The 18433-nt window shown below is 52.7% G+C and overlaps 1 protein-coding gene across 2 annotated transcripts in view; it reads right to left on the bottom strand.

Annotated features, from left to right (window-relative positions):
* Positions 1–18427, bottom strand: part of EFHD1 (EF-hand domain family member D1) — a 51431-nt gene extending 33004 nt beyond the window's left edge. Inside the window, exon 1 of one of the 2 annotated variants that reach the window (XM_065526254.2) lies at positions 18331–18427. Coding sequence is in view for 1 of the 2 variants with exons in the window: in XM_045367914.3 (XP_045223849.1) it covers positions 17703–17992 (290 nt within the window). In the remaining variant the exon portion in view is untranslated. Of the gene's footprint in view, positions 1–17702; positions 18094–18330 lie in introns of those variants that run through there. The other variant, XM_045367914.3, reaches the window with a different exon arrangement.
* Positions 18428–18433: the final 6 nt, after the last annotated feature.

The raw sequence follows: 18433 nt of genomic DNA, 5'->3' as shown, positions 1-18433 counted from the left end.
CTCTAGTAAAAATACAAAATTGGCCGGGCGCGGTGGCTCAAGCCTGTAATCCCAGCACTTTGGGAGGCCGAGGCGGGCGGATCACAAGGTCAGGAGATCGAGACCACAGTGAAACCCCGTCTCTAATAAAAATACAAAAAATTAGCCGGGCGCGGTGGCGGGCGCCTGTAGTCCCAGCTACTCAGGAGGCTGAGGCAGGAGAATGGCGTGAACCCAGGAGGCGGAGCTTGCAGTGAGCCGAGATCGCGCCACTGCACTCCAGCCTGGGCAACAGCGTGAGACTCCGTCTCAAAAAAAAAAAAAGAAAAAAAAAAAAAAAATACAAAATTAGCCGTGTGTGGTGGCGCATGCCTGTAATCCCAGCTACTCAGGAGGCTGAGACAGGAGAATCGCTTGGACCTGGGAGGTGGAGGTTGCAGTGAGCCAAGATTGTGCCATTGCACTCCAGCCCGGACAACAAGAATGAAACTCCTTCTCAAAAAAAAAAAAAAAAAAAAAAAGGCAACCCAGAATAGTAAAGAAAAACTACCCATAAAAAGACCCTGCAGCCCTGTTTGCATCCTAGAGTTTTCTTGTGGACTTGTGGTTTTTTCCCAAATTTTCCATTTTCTCAGTCCCTTTCATCTTTGTTATTGTTACTTTTTAGAGATAGGCCTTTGCTATGTTGCCCAGGCTGGAGTGCAGTGGCTATTCACAGGAGAAATCCCACTGCTGATTAGCACAGGAGTTTTGACCTGCTGCGTCTGACCTGGGCCAGTTCACCCCTCTTTAAGCAGCCTGGTGATCCCCCTAACCCCACCTCCCCTCTTGGGAAGTCACCGTATTGATGCTGAGCTCAGTGTGGGCACCTGATGGGCACAGAGCACAGAAAGCCCAGAACTCCTGGGCTCAGGCGATCCTCCCAAGGGGCTGGAACTCCAGGCATGTATCACCACGCTCAGTCCCTTTCATCTTTATATTCTCCAGACTCTGTTAGGGGGAGACTCTGGTTCCACTGGCACTTGGGATGATTCCAAACCAGCCCCACCACCCTCTTGGGAGAGACTTGGCCCCATCTGTAACCCAAGAGTGCCATGAGCCTTGTGTGTCTTGCAGAGTGGTCAAGGGGCCCAAAGGAAATCATCCCCTTGCATAGCACATGGGCCCAGGTAAGCTATCAGTGAGGAGCCTGTTTTTTTAAAGTAGCACCTGTCTGTGGTCATGAGGAAGCAGACAGTTTCCAGGGCTTCCACTCTAACAAGCTGCTCACACCCAGCTTGTCCCAGACAGCCTCATCTTTAGCCTTCTGGGGAAAACCCAAACCCACCACCTGCCGTGGTCACTGTTTGTGCTGCTGCTCCACAAAGCCTCCTGAGTAACTCTTAGGGCCCAGCCCTATCAGAGGATAAGGCCTGCCTCTCCAGGCCCCCTGGAAAAGGCTTCTCAACTCATCTAATAGTTGAGGCCACCACTGAGCAGTGGAGCGAAGCGTGACTGCCTGGGCCACTTGATCATCTGCTGATGTGCATGTCCACTGCCTGGGGAAGCCCCCAGATCCGCCAAAGGGCCCAAGGTGACTCTGACCCCAACCCCACCCAGGGCCAGCTAGCAAAAGGACAGCAGCAAGGGACAATGGCTGGTCTCCGGCATCCTCCCGGTTTCAGGCCCGTGAGTCAGTCACTTATTCTCTTGGCTTCCACTGTGCAGAGCCCCTGGGCTTTCTTGGTTTTCCAACTTCCCTACCAGGAATTATCCTGCCATTCATGGAGAAAGACTTGGCCGGCCTTTGTCCACCAGAGGCTCAGCTGTCGGAAAGTCCCCAGGGACCCCTCAGATAGGGTGTTCTCAGGAGGGCAGCAGTGCCCCAGAACACGCCTTAGTGATGGGAGGGGGTTGCCTGCACCTCAGGGACACCAGGACACAAGAGCACCTGCTTCTCTTCACACAGAAAGGCTTGGAATAGAAATCACGCATTGCCTTTTTCAACAGCCAGGCTCTGGCCCCACAAAGTGAGGTCCCCAGACCAGAGCATCACGGTCACCCAGGGGTATTAGAAATGCAGTCTCACCGAGACCCCCAGACCTGCTGAATCAGAGCCTGCATTTTCACAAGCCCCCCACATCACATTCAACGTGCCACACCCTGGGCATGTTCAAGGCAGAGAAGGGCGACAGAGACTACACCCACCGGCAGGTGGTCTTCTCAGGGGCCCTCCTGGGGTTAACCTGTGGGTGTCCCCAGCTGTGCCTATCTAGATGAGCCTCAGGGACTCCCTAAGGTCACTCCTCCCTACATCCCTGCCTGCAAGGTTCTCTGAGTTTCTAGCTTTCTCTGGTTGTGTGGGTCCTCCCCAGCTGTCAAATCACCTGCTCCTCCTTCCTACCCATCCAGCTGCGGGCTGGGAAACAGTCACTCCCAATGCTCTAGCTGCATGCAGAGTGAGGGTGGGCAGGCTCTGAAAAAGGGCCAGGGGACTCAGAGATACAAAAGCTTTGACCCAAAGTTTTCATCATCCAATCAAATCACTCATAGCCACTTTTGTCCAATGAGCTCCCAGCTCACCTTGTGCCCCAAACACTCGGCTTACGCACTCACTGCAGTGAGTGTGATAATAGCTCACTGCAGCCTCCAACTCCCAGGTTCAAGCAATCCTCCCGTCTCAGCCTCCTGCCTAGCTGGGACCACAGGTACATACCTCCCATGCCCAGATAGTTTTTCACGTTTTTGTAAAGACAGAGTTTTGCCACATTGCTCAAGCTGGTCTTGAACTCCTGGACTCAAGCAATCCTCTTGCCTCGGCCTCCCAAAGTGCCGGGACTACAGGAGTGAGCCACCTTGCCAGGTCTGCATAAAAGTTCTGATAGCAAGCCAGGCGCAGTGGTTCACGCCTGTAATCCCAGCACTTTGGGAGGCCAAGGCGGGTGGATCACCTGAGGTTAGGGGTTCAAGACCAGCCTGGCCAACCTGGTGAAACCCGTTTCTACTAAAAATACAAAAATTAGCCGGCCATGGTGGTGGGTGTCTGCAATCCCAGCTACTTGGGAGGCTAAGGAAGGAGAATCACTTGAACCTGGGAGGCGGAGGTTTCAGTAAGCCGAGATCACACCATTGCACTCCAGCCTGGGCGACAAGAGCAAAACTCCGTCTCAAAAAAAAAAAAAAAAAAAAAAGTTCTGATAGGAGAGTCCTGAGGGGCCAGGAAACTGGGTTGGAAGGGCCCCTGGAAACCTAGTTCTTCTGGCATTCCCAGGAGCCCTGTGGATATCAGGGAACAGATGTTCCCAAACAACACGGGGTTTCCACACTAGACTCCATTCATGCTATGCCTGGTGCAGTTCCAGCAGTGCCAAGGTCAGGGAAGGAAACGGCCAGTGGGAGGCCCCAATGAGGGGGTGTGCAGCGGCCCAGGGGGCACAGGTCTCAGAGCAGGCCAGGGCAGCAGCCCAACACAAGCAGACTACGGGGCACTCAGCCATCACCCCAAGTGGGAGACAAGGACACCCTGGGCTGCCACCCATGCAGCTCTCAACATTTCCTCTCCACCTACTGCTGCCAGGAGGACCTTTGCCTACGTTCCCCACTCCAGGCCCACACCACCTTAAACCCAGCAGCCCTCAGTGGAAAGAACACTGGGCTGGAACATGAGTGCCCTAATTAAGCCCATGACTGCATGCCGAGTGGTCACGAGGTCTTGTGCACAACCTGAGAAGGTGGTCACTTACCTTTTTCCAGGTCTCACTTACAGGTGTGTGCCCGTGTGGGTCAGTGGCTCTGCTGGAGGGAACCGCATAACCCCACTGAAGGCTCACATTACCTCCCACAGCCACGGGGAGCTGTGCAGCTCCTCTCAACAGTCATCAGGGCCTCAGTGCAGCTGCAGCCGGCAGAGCTCAGAGGCCTCCACAGAGGTCAAGGTGCCTACTCTGCCATGGCCCTGGGCCCAGCCCTGGGCCGGGCATGGGGACTGCAGGAAGCGGTTAGCCACTTTTGGCCATGAACATTCTGTCTCTGCTTTCCCAGGGAAAATCTGGAGCGGGAGGGAGCTTCATAAGAATCAGCAATAACCAGCAGGGCACAGTGGCTCACGCCTGTAATCCCAGCACTTTGCGGGACTGAGGTGGGTAGGGATCACCTGAGGTCAGGAGTTCAAGACCAGCCTGGCCAACATGGTGAAACCCTGTCTCTACTAAAAATACAAAAATTAGCTGGGCATGGTGGCATATGCCTGTAATCTCAGCTACTAGGAAGCTGAGGCAGGAGAACAGCTTGAACCCAGGAGGCAGAGGTTGCAGTGAGCCAAGATCATGCCACTGTACTCCAGCCTGGGCGACAGAGTGAAACACTGTCTCAAAAAAAAAAAGAAGAGAAAAGAAGAGAGAGAATCAGCAATAAATAGCAATAACAGACAATGGACAGACCTAAGTGTAATCAACTAGGAACTGCAGGGTTACAGGAGACAGGCTGTGGGGGCCATTCAGCTCAGTGAGTGCAAGGCCTGGGCGGGGGGAACCAGAGAGAGAGAAGACTGTAACAGCCGACTGGAGAGGGCCTTAAGGGTCCACATGAGGAGTCTAGACTTTTTTCCTTGGGCAATAGGGAGCTACTGAATGTTGTGTATTGCCCCACCCCAACTCAAAATAACTTCTGAAGAGGGAAGCAAGGTAATGAGATCTGGGCTCTGGTGAGGTCCATCCAGCTAAAACGTGTTGCACGGATGGGGGAGGCCAGGTCTGAGGCAGCTGCTACAGGCTCAGGGCAGGTGGTCCAACAGGGCCTGGAGGTCAGGCTGCCTGCAGAGACTGTGCCAGGCAAGGCCCTGCCTGGCTATGCAGGGGATGGTGTCAAGGAAGGCCAAGATTTGGAGGCTGGAAAACTGGGAGGTGGGAATGACATTAGTGAGACGGGCATGTGACACTGGACAAGAGTACAGGCCACTTGGGTTCATTCAAATCCCAGCTCTACAGCTTACAAGGTGTGTGACTTTAGGTGAGTGTCCTGGCTTCTGTGTGCCTCAGTTTCCTCATCTGTGAAATGCGGTCTGATATCGTACCCACTTTGGAGTGTCGTGAAGCATGAGTTCCCACGTGGAAATCGCTAAGCACAGCCCTGCACACAGTCGGCTCTGTCAGTGGGGCCCCTAGGTGGCATTAGGGACACCCAATGCTCCGTGAAGTCAGCCATCACAGGGTGGAGAGCACGAGGCATTTAGAGAGGAGGCAGAGAGCCTGTCAGCACCAAAGGCAAACAGGACAGCATCAGAGGCCAGCACTTCTCCAAGGCCGCAAGAGAGTTCGCTGGGTCCCCATGGGCAAAGAGTGAGGGCTGTCAGCATCCAGATGTTTTTGATCAGGGCTGTCCCAAGGCACAGTGGGTGCTCAGTGAGGGGTGCTGGGGAAACCTGGGGGTGGAGATGTCTAACCCGAAAGCTAGGATCAGCCACAGCCCTGTGGGGTGGGGGCCTCTGCTGTTTCACCACCCGGAAGGGGCAGAGTGGCTAGCCTTGGGCACAAGGCCATTTGTAAGTCCTGAACATCCTACTTCCTGAAAACCGGATCTGTGGCATAGGGCTGAGGGTGAGTCTGCCTTGGATGTGGACGCCCAGCCCGCTTCAGGGCTCTGCCTGGCCTGGAAGGAGGCTGCCGCTGTCACTGGCAACCCAGGTCTGAGCTCCAAAACCAAAGACTTTACCCTCATTCAGCAACGCAATCGGGCAGTAGGGTGTGCTAGGCTAAGACTAAAAAATAATAAAAGCAGGCCAGCATGGTGGCTCACACCTCTAATTTCAGCATTTTGGGAGGCTGAGGCAGGAGGATCACTTGAACCCAGGAGTTCAAGACCATCCTGGGCAACAAAGACCTATCTCTTAAAAGAAAAAAAAAAAAAAATTAAGCCAGGCGCAGTGGCTCACGCCTGTAATCCCAGCACTTTGGGAGGCCAAGACAGGTGGATCACGATGGCCTGGCCAAGATGGTGAAACCCCATCTCTACTAAAAATACAAAAAATTAACCAGGCATGGCAGTGGGTGCCCATAACCCCAGCTACCTGGGAGGCTGAGGCAGAGAATTGCTTGAACCCAGGAGGCGGAGATTGCAGTGAGCCGAGATCGCGCCATTGCATTCCAGCCTGGGCAACAGAGTGAGACTGTCTCAAAAATAAAAAATAAATAAAAGAAAGAAAAGAAAACCAGCCCAGAACACCCCCTAACACATGCTCACACATGACTTGTACAAAGGCCTCCAAGCCAACAGAAGGGCCCTTAGCCACAGAAGCCCAGGAGCCACTAAAGGAATGAGGACCATCAAGGCATGGCAACTCCCGGCCAAAGGTAGCAGCTGGAGCCTCTTCTAAGAGGAGACGAAATCAGAGGCATGGCACCCCCGATGAGAAAAAGAATAAAAGAGGTTTGGGGAGGGGGTCTGGGGAGACACAGGGTAGCAGCCAACAGTTTTCCAAGACAGTGAGCAGCCAGGAGGGTGAGGCGGAATGATCAGCCCTCCAAAGCCAGGGGGCGGGTCCACCATGTCAGGCGCTTTGGAGGGTGGAAGGGCGACAAGAGATGGAAGGGGGGGGTTCACTGAAAGCTGGCCTAGGGAGTGGTCGACACAGACAGCTCACCCATCACCAGATGCACACACAGCACCCCTAGCTGTGGGTCCACCCCCACAGGCAAGAGAAAAATCACAGGGAATCCCAGGGAAAATGACAGACGTTCCGCAGGAAAGACCTCTGCATTTGGTCTTCGGGAGCCCCCAGGAATGGACTGCTCCCTGCCTGGCCTCCAGAAACCAAGCCCGACATCAAAAGACCCTCCCGTGTACACAGAAACACAGATGAGCTGGGGTGGTAGCACGCCCTATAATCCCAGCTACTCCGGAGGCTGGGGGGGGGGGGGCGGGTCACTTGAACCCAGGAGGCGGAGGTTGCATTTTTGGAGGCTGAATCTTGCCACTGCACTCCAGCCTGGGTGACAGAGCAAGACTGCTTCAAACAACAACAACAACAACAACAACAACACAGATGGACATTGGGAGGCCAAGGTGGGTAGACTGCTTGAGCCCAGGAGTTTGAGACCAGCCTCGGCAACATGGTGAAACTCCATCTCTACTAAAAAAAAGAAAAAATTAGCCAGGTGTTGGGGTGGGAGGGACTCAGGCAGAAGGATGGCTTGAGCCCAGGAGGTGGAGGCTGCAGTGAGCCATGATCGCACCACTTCACTTCAGCCTGGATGATAGAGCAAGACCCTGTCTCAAAAAACAAAACAAACAAACAAAAACAAAACACACAGATGGACAGAAAAGAGCCATGGAACACCATTCGGTAAAAACTCACCTCTCCTTCCTCACTAACAGAGCCCTGTTTTGGCTCCACCCCTCAGGGAACAGAAACCACCCTGGATGGATGGGCCCGTGACCTAGTGCTGGGGATGGGGTGCTAGAGGCCGGCTTGGGGCACACACACAGGAAGATTTCCTCATCGTTTATGTTTTTCTTTCTATCTTTTTTCTTTCACTTCTAGCTGTCTACGCTCTAATTTCCTCATTGTTTAGAAGAACCGTAGGTCTTTCCTGCCTCTGGATTTTGTTGCAGCTGATGTGACTCGGGGAACCTCGCACCTTGCTACCTTGACGCCAGCACAGAGGGTGGCAGAGGACAGAGGACGGAACCCAAGTCCTGGATGACAGCAGCAACCAACCATTGCCCCAAGGCCACCCTTGTCCTCTGGATGCCCTCATCCATGAGATGATCCATTTCTTTATTCATTAGTGAGTTTGGGGCAGAGTTTTCCATCACTTGAGCCAAAGGCCTCCCAAGTAATACGGGCAGAACAGCAGAGATCGTCTCTTACAATCTTGTGTAAGAACATGTATCCAACCAGCTGGAGGGGACCCTCGGGAACAGCTGGAGGGGACCCTCGGGAACAGCTGGAGGGGACCCTCGGGAACAGAACAGCATCGGCTTCCACTCTCTGCTTCCTAAAGATCTTTACTGTTTTAAAGGAAATTTTAAATGGGGAATATTATAATTTGATAACGAAAAATAAGTTTTCCTTAAGTCATAAGATTCTTATCTCCCATTTCCCTCCAAACCAGTAGATCTCAAATTTTCCTGGGGTGAGGAGCCGTACACCCCCTTGAGAAGCAAGGTCTCCCAGCAGGTGTGACAGTGCGATTCCACACACAGTTGGTGAGAGTTCCAAGACCGGAGGTCAAGAGCTCCTGCTCCAAACACGGGGCTCAAGTAAGCAGATACCCAAGGCTAATTAACTTTTGTTTTTCATGTGTCTTTTTTTTTTTTTTTTTTTTTGAGACAGAGTCTCACTCTGTTGCCCAGGCTGGAGTGCAGTGCTACAATCTTGGCTCACTGCAACCTCTGCTTCCCAGGGTTCAAGTGATTCTCCTGCCTTAGCCTCCCAAGTAGCTGGGATTACAGGCGCCCGCCACCACACTCTGCTAAATTTGTATTTTTAGTAGAGACGGGGTGTCACTATGTTGGCCAGGCTGGTCTCAAGCTCCTGACCTTCTGATCCACCCACCTCGGCCTCCCAAAGTGCTGGGATTACAGGCGTGAGCCACCACTCCCGGCCTCATTTGTCTTTTTCATTGGGAGTTTTTAAGCTCAAACATACCAGGGACCACCTCTCAGGGGAAGCCGTAGGAAGGCAAGCCTTCCTAGGGTGGGGAGTATTACCCCGGACTCCGGCTGCGAGCACCAGCTGCCAGGCCTCCTTAGCCCGCAGAAGAAGCAGATGCAGGTCCTGCTCCTTCTCCAGTGCTAATCTTCCAAAAGCAGCTCTGGGGTCCTGGAACTCAGGCCTCACTACGCTGCCTACCCAACTGGGGGGACACCAGGCTTCCACTGTGTCCCCTCTGAACCTGAGGCCACTGATGGGAGGAAAGGCCAAGAAGTAAGAAAGGGGACAAATGAGACCAGGCTCTGGATTCAAGATTCTAAAGTGACTGCCTAGCATGGGGACTGGCTAACATCGGCATGCAGGCCAAATCATGCTCACCAACTGTTACAGGAACACAGCCATGCCAATCCATTTGCATATTGCCTGTGGCTGCTTTCATATCACAATGGCAGGCTGCAGAGGGACAACAGAAACCTTAGGGCCCAAAGCCAAACAGATGGATTATCTGGCCCTTTACAGAACAAGTTTGCCCACCCATGGCCTAGAAAGAAACTTGAAAGTCAGACAGCCCATCTCCTACCCTCCATAAGTTTTCGGCCCTTCCTAACTGCAAGCCTCTCACACCAGGGTGTCAGAGCACCTCTCTTTCAGTGAAACTCCAGAGAGTGCAGCTCACCACCTTGCAAGACCTTTCGTTCCATTTCTCAGTAACTCCGATCGTGGCCAGGTGCAGTGGCACATGCCTGTAACCAATACTTTGGGGGGCAGAGGCGGGCGGATCACTTGAGTCCAGGACCAGCCTGGGCAACATGGCAAAACCCTGTCTCTACAAAAAAATACAAAAATTAGCCAGGCGTGGTGGTCGTGCCTGTAATCCCAGTTACTCAGGAGGCTAAGGTGGGAGGATCACTTGAGCCCGGGAGGCAGAGGTTGCTGTGGGCCAAGATTGTGCCACTGCACTCCAGCCTGGGAGACAGAGAGAGAACCTGTTTCAAAAAATAATAATAATAGTACTAACTCCCACCATGAGAAGGCTCTTGCTTCCCGACAGCTGCAGCTTCCTTTCCTTGAGCCCTCACTGCCCTCCTTCTGCCATCCAAGGTCAAGCACTCACCACCCAGATCAAGTTCTCAGCCCCCATTCTCTGTCTCCAGGAGGTTCATCCCGAAGGCCTTCGCTGCCACCTCCACCCAGGGCCTGAATCCCTTCACAGTCCTCGGTGGCTGCTCCTCCATGGCTGTGCCCAGAACGACCAGGAGCCCCTGCTTTGAACGCAGCAGCCTGAGGTCAGAGTGTCCCCAACCCCCACATCCTCTCAGGGTCTGCTCAGCTACTGGAGTGTCCTGTATGTAGGTGGTGGGTGGCTTCTCGGGGAGTGACATCCCTCCCGGCCAAACAGCATCATGTTACATCCAGCTTGCTGTCAGCATTTGTTGAGCTTCTCAAGGGCCAAGACCCTTCCAGATTATACAAGTATGTATAATCTGGCACCCAGCAGGTGCTTAGTTAAATGAATGAAAAAATGAATGCATGAATGAATAGCTCACAGCAGGCTGGAAAGGGGCATGGTGATCATCGTCATCATCATCATGATATGGTACCATAGGAGTACACACTAGCAGACGTATAGACAGTGCTGGCCAGAGGAGCCCAGAGCTGGGAACACTGGAGGAGACTTAAGTGGACTCTTAGGTCATTTGGCCCATCTTTAGAGACCCACTAGCTCAGCCACAATATGAACCCATGCATAACGTAGCCCCATGCCAATCAAAGTCCCTGTAGGTCAGTGGAAGAAGTATTCCTGTTTACCAGTTGGACTGCGGGTACCACAGAACCTCTGCAGCCTTGGAACATGGAAGGCCATGTCTCGGCAGGTCACTGACCACAGGTCAGGTTTCATCTTGCTGGGAATGGAGAATCATGGTCCATGCGCCAATAACTCAAAGTGTGTCCCCTGCCAAGAAGCGTCTAGGATTTAGGATCAATGATGCCCTTTGGCCACCAACAGTCAGGGAACACAGAAGCAGGAGGAGGCTATAGAGGTGTGTTCTGGGAGGGCTGTAAAATGTGGAGGAGGCCAAGGGCAGTGAGTCATGACAGGTGGGTCCACGACAGCCCCACCTGAAGAGTGGCTGTGGGAGTGAGCTAGTGTGTGAGCACGCAGGAAGGCATGTGTGAGTGTGTGAGGTTGCACATGATATACAGAGGTTTGTGAAGCCTAAAGCTAAAGACAAACGTGTGCCAAGCCCAGATGTCAGTGCCCTGAGGGTGTGCTGGGCTCCTAACTAAGATGAACATCAATTGTGGACAGCCTGGCACCCTCTAGCTCCCAAGACCTGATCTGTGGACTCTTAGGCCATTTGGCACATCTTTGGAGACCCACTAGCTCAGCCACACCATGAACCCATGCAGAACATAGCCCAATGCCAATCAAACACCCTGTAGGTCAATGGAAGAAGTATTCCTGTATACTAGTTGGTCCAGGGTGTACCACGGAGCTGAGGGTATAAAGTTAGTTTGGTTGGTATGCAACATTTAAGGAAGAGAGAGTGTGTGTGTGTTATGTCTGGCCAGGTGAAGTAGCCCATGCCTATGATCCCAGCACTTTGAGACAGGAGAATCACCTGAGCCTAGGAGTTCGAGACCAGCCTAGGCAACATGGCAAGACCCTGTCTTGAGAAAAGAAAAAGAAAAAAAAAAGTTAGAGTCTCCTGGACCTTACAGCTTTGAAATTAGGCACTTTTTAATAATCTTGCAAGGAAGAAGGGGGAAAGGACTTTTCTCTTTTTGTATAATGTAAGACTTTCATAACTGTTTTCATCACTCAACTTCACATTCCCATTATTTAAACTCTCATAAAATTCAATGGCTCGTAACAAGGATGGTGGAACAGACATCCCAGGGAGAGGGAGGTGGGGAGCGAGGAAGGAGGAGGAAGAGGGAACTCCCTACAAAGATGAACCCACCAGCAACTGTGGAAGCTCCTTCCAGCTCCTCCTACATGGGTTAATCATGCGTACCGGCAAGGAAAAGCAGCCAGCACTTAAACCAGTCTGAGACACAGTTCCAAGTCATGGGGTCTTTCTGCCAGAGACTAAGACCGAAAACAGAAGGCTGACCTAAAGCTCTCCTCCAGAATTCAGACAAACCCTAGGTCCTCTTACCCTACCCCCCAATTCAGAATTGTCAAATGTGCAAACTCCAGTGCAGGTGAGAAAATTTCCCATGTAAGGTGATCACTGTTGACTGAAGCTACAGCCAGGACAGGTCAGTACCTCTTGCCTTTCTCCAAGGAAAAAGAAAGCACTTAACTTCTTCCTTTTATTTCCATCCATCTTTCCCATTTCTAGAGTCAATTCACTTAAAAGATTAGGATGCCAGTATGCAGGCAGCCTCACCTCTACCTCCCCAGGAAGCCTCCCCAAGAGGCTCACTTTACCTCTTTGGAAAATTCCCAGCCTTCCAAATCTACACCCACTTCTCCCTCCTTTAGAGACAAGACTAAGGAGGAGAAAAAGAAACTGGGAGACAAGAAGGGACGAGAAATGACGGATTCCACGACAGCCTCACCTTTTTGGGATTCACTGGTGTCTTGGTAATGCGGAACTCTGGCACTGGCAGGATATCCATGACATCACCGTTTCAGATTCTTAAGAAAAAGACAGCTTTCCCATAGCCAAATGTTCCTCTTCCCACCCTCTCTTTGGGGAATTGAAACACAAGCTTTTAGTATGCTGCAAAAACCTCGCAGCTGCATTTTAAGATGTTGCATTGGGGTTCTGCCTTTAAGTGGCTGCCCTCATTGCCTCCCTTTGAAAGAGGCCTCCAGATAAGTCCAGCGTAATTAAAATTTCCTGTCTAACCTTGACTGCTCCACCAGCTCACGTTACACTGTAGAGTCAGTTTCTTCTGGGCCTTCTCATTCTTTTAAAATCAGGCCACTATTCTCTTGGCTCAGGCTATCCAGTAACAGGCTTGGAAATGGAGAGGGAACTTTCTCCGGCCGGGCTGATGATGCCTCTGGCTTCCCACACTCATTAGAAAACCCTCTTTCTTCTACAACACACCATTTAGAAGCCAGCCTCATTTGTTAGGTCCTAAGGACCCAAAGACAAAGGATACCACTCCAAGAACCCAACAAACTCAGAGGCTGGGAAGGATCCAGTTTTTTTAAGCCTTGAAAATGTAAGAAATCCCTAAGCCAAATACTTTTAAATAGGAAAATCAAATTTAAACGATCAAAGCATGTCTCCCAGTATCTGTATGAATCTTTCTAGCCCCAAACAAAAAGACTGGGTGTACTTTGTACTGGTCTAATCAGGTTACACACTGTAAGGGGCCCAATGAACTAAGGCGACATCAGAACGTGAATCTAGAAACTGCTTAAAAGTGAAATTCTTAAGCCAGGCGCAGTGGCTCACGCGTGTAATTCTAACACTTTGGGAGACTGAGGCCAGTGGATTATTTGAGGTCAGGCGTTCAAGACCAGGCTGGCCAACATGGTGAAACCCCGTTTCTACTAAAAATACAAAAATTACCCAGGCATAGTGGCGCGCACCTACAGCTACTCAGGAGGCCGAGGCAGGAGAATTGCTTGAACCCGGGAGGTGGAAGTTGCAGTGAGCCAAGGTCGTGCCACTGTACTCTAGCCTGGGTGGCAAGTGAGACTCCATCTCAAAAAAAAAAAAAAATTGAAATTCTTGCTGAAAATAGGCGTGTTTCTGGCATGAAGAGGGGTGTTGTGTGGGTTCTGTTGGTTTTGTTTTTTGTTTTGTTTTGTTTTTTTGAGACAAAGTTTCATGCTTGTTGCCCTGGCTGGAGTGCAATGGCATGATCTCGGTTCACTGTAACCTCCACCTCCTGGGTTCAAGCGATTCTCTTGCCTCAGTTTCCCATGTAGCTGGGATTACAGACGCCTGCCACCATGCCTGGCTAATTTTGTACTTTTAGTAGAGACAGGGTTTCAGTATGTTGACCAGGCTGGTCTCGAACTCCTGACCTCAGGTGATCCACCCACCTCGGCCTCCCAAAGTGCTGGGATTACAGGTGTGAGGCCCGTGCCTGGCCAGTTTTGTTTTTATAGTTAGGTAGTGAATCCACTTGAATCAGAGTTGTGCATTGGGAAGACATCCTTTTTCTGACAGGGGTGGGAGTCATACTGGCTTTGGATAAATCTGAGATTCTGACCTCCCTAAATCCAGAAGCTTCCTTGGATGAGGCTCCAGAGATGGTGCTCAAGCTCTGGGCAGCATTTCTCACTCCCTACTCTCAGCTGAGTAGTGCCCCCAACCCCACCCCATCCCCCGCCAAAATTCATGTCTACCCAGAACATCAGAATGTGACCTTATCAGGAAATAGGGTCTTTAGAGATTTAAAAGTTAAATTAAGATGAGGTCATACTGGATTGGGGGGGGTCCTAAATCCAGTGACTGGGATCCTTACAAGAAGGCCATGTGAGCCGGGCGCCATGGCTCATGCCTGTAATCCCAGCACTTTGGGAGGCCGAGGTGGGCAGATCATGAGGTGAGGAGATCGAGACCGTTCTGGCTAACACGTTGAAACACCGTCTCTACTAAAAATACAAAAAAATTAGCCGGGCGTGGTGGCGGGCACCTGTAGTCCCAGCTGCTTGGGAGGTTGAGGCAGGAGAATGGTGTGAACCTGGGAGGTGGAGCTTGCAGTGAGCCAAGATAGAGCCACTGCGCTCCAGCCTGGATGATAGAGCGAGACTGTCTCAAAAAAAAAAAAAAAAAAACAAAAAAACAAAAAAAAAACCATGTGAAGACACAGAAACACACACAGGGAGAGCACCAGGAGCTCAGGGTAGCAGAGATTAGGGTGATGCGTCCATACCACAAGGAACACCAAGGATTCTGGCAACCACCAGAAGCCAGGAGACAGGCACAGAAGGGGTCTTGGCTGGAGCCTCAAGGGCAGCACAGCCCCGCTGACAGCTTGGTTTCAGACTTGTCAGACTTCTGGTTTCCAGAACTACGAGAGGATACACTTCTGTTGTTTTATGCTACCCAGTTTGTGGCATTTCATTCAGGCAGCTCTAAGAAATGAACAACCTGATCCAGTAGCAGAGGAGCTAACAAGTTCCTTCCACAGAACGCAGAAGGGCAAAGCACACAGTCCCCCACGGGGACCCGGAAATCACCAAGAGGCCAGGTCACCACTCCACAGCTCAAACTGTGGGCTAAATCAGGTTCAAAGGATAAAGTGGACTCAGCAAAGTGAATTATTAAACAAAAAAGAACAACACAAAATGTGCACTTTTTTTATTTTTTTGAGACGGAGTCTCACTCTATTGCCTAGGTTAGAGTGCAATGATGTGATCTCAGCTCACTGCAACCTCCACCTCCTGGGTTTAAGCGATTCTTCTGCCTCAGCCTCCTGAGTAGCTGGGATTACAGGCACACGGCACCATGCCCAGTTAATTTTTGTATTTTTAGTAGAGATGGGGTTTCACCATGTTGATCAGGCTGGTCTCAAACTCCTGACCTTGTGATCTGCCCGCCTCAGCCCCCCAAAGCGCTGGGATTACAGGTGTGAGCCACCACGCCCAGCCAAATGTGCAGATTTACCCAATTTACAGATAGGTGATAATCCAAAAATTAGTGGCTAAAATCTACTGGGTCTTCACCATAGGCTAAAACATGGAGCTAAATGCATCACGTACATGAATTAATTTAATCCCCACAATAACCCCACATGGCAGGTCCTATGCTTTCCCATTTGACAGAAGGGAAAACTGATGGCACAGAGCTTTTAAATAAGAGGCCCAAGGAACCTTCCAGGTAGCAAGTGGTGGGGCTGGGGTTTGAACCCAGGAAGCCTGCCTCCAAGTGCTCGCTTTTCATAGCCTCACAAGACTGCTGCTGCAATGAGTAAAATCTGGAAGGTAATCCAATAGAAAACAAATTGGTGTGTTACATTTTCTTTAGTGTTTTTTAACATTCTTACGTTATTAATTTAAGCTGTTGTGGCCACACCGCCACCACCAAGGATGAGCCATCTGAGAATGGGGACAACGCAGAGAGGAAGGTGGCTTAACAGAAAGAGAAACTAAGCACTGATGGCAGCACCTAAGCTCCTAGATCCAGCCATACCTGAAGCTAGTGATGGCTTTTTGGTTTCCTCAGCCAAATTATTCCCCTTTCGTTTATGCCAATTTTGGTTGCAAGTGACAGAAAACTCAACCTAGAAAGAAATACCAAGTATTGGTTGAACTGTTAGCTCTGCTGGGATCCCAGGCCACACACTGCCTTCCCCTTAGCTTTTTTTTTCCCCCCTTGAGACAGAATCTCCCTCTGTCACCCTGGTTGGAGTGCAATAGTGTGATCTCCACTCACTGCAACCTCTGCCTCCCGGGTTCAAGCAATTCTCCTGCCTCAGTCTCCGAGTAGCTGGGACTACAGGCACGCGCCACCACTCCTGGCTAATTCTTGTATTTTTAGTAGAGATGGGGTTTCACCATGCTGGCCAGGCTGGTCTCGAACTCCTGACCCCAGGTGATCCGCCGGCCTTGGCCTCCCAAAGTTCTGAGATTACAGCCATAAGCCACTGTGCCCGGTTCCCCTTTGCTTGATCCTGGTCCAGTACCGTTTTGCTCACAAATGCCACCTTGCTTCATCTCCCAAGACCCTCCGAGCGTATGGGCTCTTTTTATCCCTCTTAGATAGCCAACTACAAGTTGATCTTTCCAAAGATTGTTTTGCAGGAAAAACAAAAGAAGCCTGAGTGGCCACAAGACAACTTGAAGATAAAGGTCCCTCCCCAAGATGCCCTGAATCTAGCTGGATTGGGAGGAACTGGTAAGGCCTGGGAGCAGCCCGGCCAGGGCAGTCTTCCCATGAAAGGCATTACCCCAGAGAAATCAAAGGGGCTCCAACAAGGCTTGCTTCACCCATTACTTTTCCATTTTCGCCCCGGTCGCATTCTTTAGCCCCACTCGGCCTTCCTGAATTGTCCAAACTAGACCCAGAAAACGCCACAGATCAGTGCCTGGAAGCCAGACAAAGAAACCAGGGTGTCAGGGAGGCAGAGGAGGCGGAGGCTCCCAGGTGCCGGCTCTGCAGACCTCTGTGCAGGGGCAGCGGAGGCTCAGGCGACGCAGCGCCAGCCACAGCGCCTTTAAATAGAACCTCCACGCGGAGGGCAAACACATTCCATGCGCTTTTAAAAACGCCCAAGCATGACCTGGCCGGCGGCCTCAGCTCCCCCAGGCATTTTTCCGGTCTCGGCTCAATTCTGGAAATATTAATAGCTCGGTTAAGAGCTTACCGGGTGCAAAATACTTTTCGGCCTTAAAAGGCAGGGACCGTTACTGCTCCCACTCTCCAGATGAGGAAACTGAGATCCAAGGAGGTTCCAGGCCGACGAGGTGGATTAGTGGGTCTCTATGGCCTGCCTCTGGCTCAGTGTCTCCCCAGGTGGGCGGCTCCCCGCACACTGGGGCTCACAGAGCAGGACTGAACGACCCCCTCCGGACCGGTGCCAGCGGCTAAGTTCGGTTCCCATGACCCCCCCAGGAGGCTCCCGGGCCGCGCTTGCTCCAAGAAAGTCCTGAATCTCTTACAACGAGTTTACCAAACTCCCCGTTCTCAGGCTCCCGCTGGTTCATCAAACCCCGCGCTGCAGCCAAGGATTAACTTTCCCCTTTTGTTTTAAAAGATAAAAGGCCAACATGGGCTAATTTTTCCCTTGGGGGATACGGTGAAAGCTGGCAGGTGAGGCGCAGCGACGGCTCCCTTTCCTCGAAGTTGCTTTCGGAGCAAATCTCCGGACCGGCGGGTGGAGGGGGCGGGACTAGCGGTTGGGGTTGGGGGACCTGGAACTGGGGCCCGCCGGTTGCCGAGAACTTTTGGGCTCCTTCCCGGAGAGCTCCTGCTCCCGGTGTCCCCCCGTCCAGCCCCGTCCCCCCACCCGCCGAGATAGACCCAAGCGCGCAAGATCTGGCTGCATTGGGCCAAATGCTACCTGCATCCCGAGACCCCTCCCCACCCAAACCGGGCCCGGGACTTCGGGCCAGAAAGCCTCCCGCTCCCAACCTGATCCCGGGGACGAAGGGAGCGCAGCGGGAGCTCACAGTTTGAACATGCTCTCCAGGTCCTTGATGAGGCGGCGGCTGAACTCTGGGAACTCCGTGTAGGGGTTGAAGACCCTGCAGCGCCGGGGTCGCGCGGCGCCCTCGTTAATATCCAGCCGCCGACTCAGCTGGGCGCTCAGCTCCGCGTCGGCGCTGGCCGTGGGCGCACGGGCTGGGGGCTCGGACTCCGGGGCTGGGGCGCCGAGGGGAGCCAGCTGGGGGCCGCTCTCCTCGGCCTCCTCACGCCGCAGCCGGCGCTCCAGCTTGCGCGCCAGCTCCTCGCTGGCCATGGCGGCGGATCGCAGGACGCGGGGACGCGGGGACGCGGGACGGGGCGCAGGGAGCTGGCGGGCGGCGCGCTCCTCGCAGTCTCGAGGTTCTACACCACTTCGCCAAGGCGGCGAGGACCCGGCGGTTGGGAGGGACTGAGGATGGGCAGGCGGGGCGGGCGGGGCGGAGCTGCGGCTTTAAGGAGGCGCCAGGGCTCAGGGACCGCCAGCCTGGTGGGAGGAGGCCACCGGTGTCTGCGCGTCCCGGAGACCCCGACCTGCTTCCTCTCCCCGCGGCTCAGGGCGGGAGGCTGGCCGTCCCCCCGGGACCAGGCAGGGACCCTCGGGTCAACTCCGACCTTGCTGCCCCTGTCCGCTCCGGGGAAAATCGTAGCGGGAAAAAGCGTCTCCACCGTTCAGGCGGTTCCTTTCTCGTCCCCCAGCAGTAACCCAACTGGAAGC

Source organism: Macaca fascicularis, chromosome 12, assembly GCF_037993035.2.
Source record: "Macaca fascicularis isolate 582-1 chromosome 12, T2T-MFA8v1.1".
In the NCBI taxonomy this organism is placed as follows: Eukaryota; Metazoa; Chordata; class Mammalia; order Primates; family Cercopithecidae; genus Macaca; species Macaca fascicularis.
Note: the sequence above shows the minus strand (reverse complement) of the source record. Positions and strands in the feature narration are given on the sequence as shown.